Source organism: Nicotiana attenuata, unplaced genomic scaffold, assembly GCF_001879085.1.
Source record: "Nicotiana attenuata strain UT unplaced genomic scaffold, NIATTr2, whole genome shotgun sequence".
Classification (NCBI taxonomy): domain Eukaryota; kingdom Viridiplantae; phylum Streptophyta; class Magnoliopsida; order Solanales; family Solanaceae; genus Nicotiana; species Nicotiana attenuata.
Genome location: NW_017671047.1, coordinates 66263 through 71582, shown reverse-complemented (window position 1 = coordinate 71582; position 5320 = coordinate 66263). Strand labels below are relative to the sequence as shown.

Here is a 5320-nt window from a genome sequence, read left to right as displayed (position 1 = left end):
CATCCTCAATCCGATGGGCAAACAGAGGTTGTCAATAGGTATTTGGAGACATATCTCAGGTGTTTTTGTTTTGACTCTCAAAAGGATTAGTTCTCTTATTTGGCAGCTGCTGAGTGGTGGTATAATACCACATTCCATTTCTCAATCCAAACCATACCCTATGAAGCCTTGTATGGACAACCCCCACCACTCCACTTACCTTACATTACAGGAGATTCTATCATGGAAGAGGTAGATAGAAGCCTGCTCACCAGAGAGTTCAAGTACCAGCTGCTGAAATACAATCTATAGAGGGCCCAACAGAGGATGGCTACACAAGCTAATAAGCATAGGTCTGACAGACAATTCAAGGAAGGTGATTGGGTGTACCTCAAGATCCAACCTTATAGGCAACTCAGTATGTCAGGCTCTCATTTCTCCAAACTCTCAACCAAATACTATGGGCCATATCAGATCTTACAAAGAATTTAAAATGTAGCTTACAAATTGTCATTGCCTTCTCAACTCCTTCTCCACCCTACATTTCATGTATCCCAGCTCAAACCTTGCCACAAGTTACCTAAGAAGATTTCACACCCCCAGTCATTGGTATCTCTAGTCCCTACTGCCCTCAACCTCAACAAATTTTAGAAAGACGCATGGCGCAAAAAGGGAACAAAGCCATTGCTCAAGTACTCGTTCAATGGGCGCAAACAACACCAGAACATGCTACTTGGGATGATTATCATTCCCCAAGGACTAGATTTTCTTCTTTCCTTCGTTGAGGACAAGGAAGATTTTGAAAAGGGGGATCTGATACGAGTAGCTTGTGCCAGTAGTACATTATGCTTGTTGAATGGTACAGGGTAGTTAAGTTAGTTAAATATAAGGCTGAAGAGAAGTTTGAGAAATATTAGTTTAGTCCACTTAGGTTTTAAATTACAACTTATAGTAATTACACATTGGCCTTGTAACTTTCTTTGACTTTTATACGAAAGGTCCAAGTTAGCCAAATAGGAAAGGGCGCGAGTGCTAGCAGGGGAATCTTCCCTTACTAACTCTATATATTGTAATTTCTATTCTTAGTACAAGTAGTCAGAGAATATTCCTTTTATTTTGCCCTAGCTATCTTCTTCTTCTTTATTTTATTTTGTTACATTTCTTCCGCAGCTTTTCTTCCTTCCTTTTACTATTCCATTGCCATTTTCGTATCACCACCATTGATTTGAAAGCCCTAATCAGCAAGTACAGAGTCTTCTTCGAAGCTGATTGACCTTATTACACCCACTACCTCCCTGATGATGTCTCCCACAGCAAACCGCAGTACCAAGGCGGCCTCTCCAAAGTTGAAAAAGCCTCCTTAAAGCAACGAAACAAAGCACAGCTCAAAATCGCCCGTCGCAACCGTGTTGACCCTAATAAGAAAGATCAGTTGTCCACCCTCCGACTCCTCATTCACTCCCTTCAGAAATTGCAAAAAAATAATGACCCTAATAATAATAATGGTAACCCTAGTACCTCCTCTACTACTCGCGAAGAGATGATGCAAAAGCTACGCAGAAAGATTGAAATGCTCCGTCGTAACAAATGAGGTACTGGCAAAACCAACAAACCTAAGAGCCAGAGAATTGAAAAAGATGCGAAATCGAAGAAGAGAAAGAGGAGTGACGGAGATGATGACAACGTTGACAAGGAAATGCGGTTTGGAAAAGTCAAAATTGGAGAGGATGATGATAATAACAAAAAGAAGAGGAATAGGAAAGTATCGAAAGTGAAAGAGTTGGAAAGAGTCAAGAGGGAGAATCGGAAGGTGGCGGTGAGGGAATTATGGAAGGCAACAGCAAAGAGGGCAATGGGAGTGAAAGTATATGATAACCCTTCAAAGTTGAAGCAGAGTATGAAGAAGGAGAAGCGGAGGAATGAGAAGAGTAGGGAGAAGTGTAAAGAAAGAGTTGACAACAGAGAGAAGTTGAAGGAAGAGCGACAACCGAAGAGAAGGAATAATATTGCTGCCAAAGTTAAGGTGAAGAAGATGAGAAAGATTGCCAAAAGGGATAAGAAGCTCATAAGGCCCGGATAAAAGCTAAAACTGAAACGGTCATGCGCATTCTTTCTTTATGTTTTCTTAGTTTTCATTGTTAGAATTTGAATGTAGTTTTCTTTCTTTATCTTTTCTTAAGGTTTACTAAAGCTTTACTCTGGTTTTTATTTGGTTTATTACTTAAGCTTATGATTGTAATATATTAACAACAGTATGTTTTATTATTCTTCTTACAAGAAAATGTATGCATCATTTCCCCATAATAATCATTTTACATGGTAAGAATGCTTGATTCTTTTTTTGGTGCAAAGGATAACATTCTATTAAAACATATTAGTAATATTACAAATAATTGTAGTCAACCTATTTAATGTCCTAGGGGGGCGACCTGGGTCGTAACAAAATGGGGCATCTGGGGTAAAACTACTACTAGTAGGGACTATATTAGTAGTATTATATAGAGGGTGTACAAGAGGTGTTTGCAAACGGTCTGAAGGTAGAAGAGATGGTAGAGCCACTATTCTGACAAAAAACTTGCCTATGCGATCAACTTCCAGTGTTGTTGTAACAAAACGGGGTGGTTGTGTATATACAATGAGTCCTGTAGAGCTCTCCAGTTGGCTACCAAATTTTGCAAGTAGATCAGCAACTTGATTTTGTTCCCTGTAGGTGTAAAGTACAGCTGGATCATCCAATTGTGCGAGTAGAAACCTACAATCATTAATGATGTTAGTATATAGCGGATGCGATATCGGTAGGAAATTAATGATAGTCTGGGCATCTACTTTCACTTCTATTGGTTTGTATCCATGTATAAAAGATAATTTTAACCCATGATAAAGTGCGAATAGTTCTGATTCCATGCTCCCATGAGAGAAATGGTAACTCGCAAAACCCATAATCCAAGTACCAGATGAGTCACAGATTACACCACAAATTCCGTCGTGTCCTGATGATAACTGAGCGAAGTCGTCTGTATTGAGTTTAAAAGAGGTGGAGCTAGGAGGATGTCATTTGATATAAAGTGGTATATGATCGTGAGAGGATGGTGGTGTAACTTTAAGATTGTAGTATTCGGCAGCCATATTCAAAATATGGGATGAAGAGGGTGGAGTAGATTGGGCGCGAAATAGTTTTCCATTTCGAGATAGCCATATATGCCATAAGCAAAAAGGAACGAGAATGGAGTTGGGGTCATTGAGTGAGTTGGGAACGTCATTGTGTAAAATGAGCTATTTCAGCCACTGAATAGGGGGGGTTCTCATGACTGTGTTGTGTAGCAAATAGTATAGCAGTTTACCGGGTCATATGAAAGTCAGACCATAAGTATGCAACTATTGGGTATTGAATGAGTAGATGCTTGATAGATTCTGAGTTGATCTGGAATTGGCCGTAAAGGTTAGTCGGGAGAAGGCCTATATGGTGATTATATGCCACAGTGGGTAATCGATTGTAACCACATAGCCATAAGAAATATTTTATTTTAGGAGGTAGGTGGAGGTTCCAAATCCATTTGAAGGAGTGGCTGGATGACTACGGAATTAGCTAATGATATAGGGATTTAGTGGTGAAGGTACCGTGCCTAGTGAGGAACCAAGCAAAGGTATCGGTTGAAGAAGTGTATGAAGGGATATGTGTATTAGTGATGCGTTGGATGAGGGATGAGGGTAGTTCAAAAGGTAAGGAGTTGAGATTCCATTGACAAAGGGAAATATAGGTAGAGACAGTATTGTTTACAGTATGTCATGGCAAAGGCCCAACTAGATAGTGACAAAGTGGAGTATTGCACTAGAGCCAGGGGTCTGTCCAAAAATTGATAAGTGAGCCATTACCAATAGTCCATTGTATGCCTTGTTGGCAGAGTTTCCATCTGGCAATTAAGTTTAACCAAATGAAAGAGCCTCCCATAGTGTGAGGGCTGCGGTGATAGAAGTACTTATGTAGTAGGGTGGCAGCCCACAGTGAGGTGGGTGCTTGAGTAATCTCCAGGCTTGACTGGCTGATAATGTTTGGCTCTTAAGGTGGAGTGGCTAAATGCCTAAGCCACCATGCTGCTTGGGAGTGGTCACTGTGCTCCATTTGATAAGATGGATTTTCTTGCGTTGGGGGCTGTACCCCAGAGAAAATTGCGGTGGTATCTTTCAAGATGGTGAAGGATATACTGGGGGAGTTTAATATATTGCATGACATGATTCGGTAAACTGTTAAGGGTGGAGTTAATGAGAGTGGTGCGTCCTGCCAGACTCAGGAAGTTTGTTTTCCAACCCGCTAGCTTAATTTTAAAATTGTCAATTAGCAATGAAAATCGCGTTTGGAGGGTCGGTTAGTGAACAGGGGAAATCCTAAATATTTTCCAAAGGAGGATCTCTCTCGTATGGGGATGGATGTGAGAATAAATTTTTATCTTGGGGGGGGGGGGTACAATTTTTAGAGAAAAATATTTTGGATTTTTGAAAGTTGATTTTTTGGCCAGGGAGGTGATTGAACTCATTTAGGATGTCAATTATGGTATGACAACTTTTGGCGGAGGTGGTGGATGTAAGAATAATGTCATCTGTGGAGAACATGTGAGAAAGTTTAGGTCCATGCCGAGATAAACTGATAGGTGTCCATAACTGGCAGTCAACAGCCACATCAATTTTGCTAGTGTGTAATTGCATACATAGGTGTGCGAGACCCATTAATAAGAATTGAGAGTGAAGTAGTTGTGACACAGGACATAATGCGTTTGATAAGAGTTGGAGGAAAATCAAAATATTGCAGGGCTTGTCGGACAAAAGACTATTCAATGCGGTCAAATGCCTTTTCTAAATCAAGTTTAAGGAGCATGTAAGTGGTTTTGCCCGATTTGCACTTAAAATATGATAGAATTTCTTGAACAATAATGGCATATATGCAGCTCAGCGATTTTGTTGAAAGCTCGATTGAGTGGGACTGATAATTTTGGCCATAAGAGGTTTGATTCAGTGGACTATAAGCTTGGTGATGATTTTGTAGATAGGGGAGCAAAGGTTAATAGGTCTATATTGAGAGATCATGGAAGCATGACGCATTTTTGGGATAAGGCAAATGTATGTTTTGTTGATCTCTATTTGAATTTCACAATCTGAGAATATTTGTTTATAGAAAGTGGTGACTTTAGGGCCCACGTCTGACCAATAATGTTGGTAAAAGAAAGGATGTAGGCCATCGAGACTAGGTGCCTTAAAAGGTTTGAAAGATCTAATAACAATGGTTATTTCTAGGTCAGTGGGAGGACGTAGAAGAGATAATTTTTCTGATGATGTGATTGTAGTGGAG

At 40.0% G+C, this 5320-nt stretch overlaps 1 protein-coding gene across 1 annotated transcript; it reads left to right on the top strand.

Annotated features, from left to right (window-relative positions):
- The first annotated feature begins 1675 nt into the window (after nucleotides 1–1675).
- On the top strand, nucleotides 1676–2059 carry LOC109205494 (golgin subfamily A member 6-like protein 22). The gene has a single exon (XM_019368210.1). It carries the CDS (start codon nucleotides 1676–1678, stop codon nucleotides 2057–2059), a length of 384 nt encoding a protein of 127 aa, XP_019223755.1.
- The last annotated feature ends 3261 nt before the right edge of the window (nucleotides 2060–5320 follow it).

Bases quoted from the DNA above. Each gene is read 5' to 3' on its own strand.
- LOC109205494 (XM_019368210.1), top strand. From the start codon at position 1,676: ATGCGGTTTGGAAAAGTCAAAATTGGAGAGGATGATGATAATAACAAA.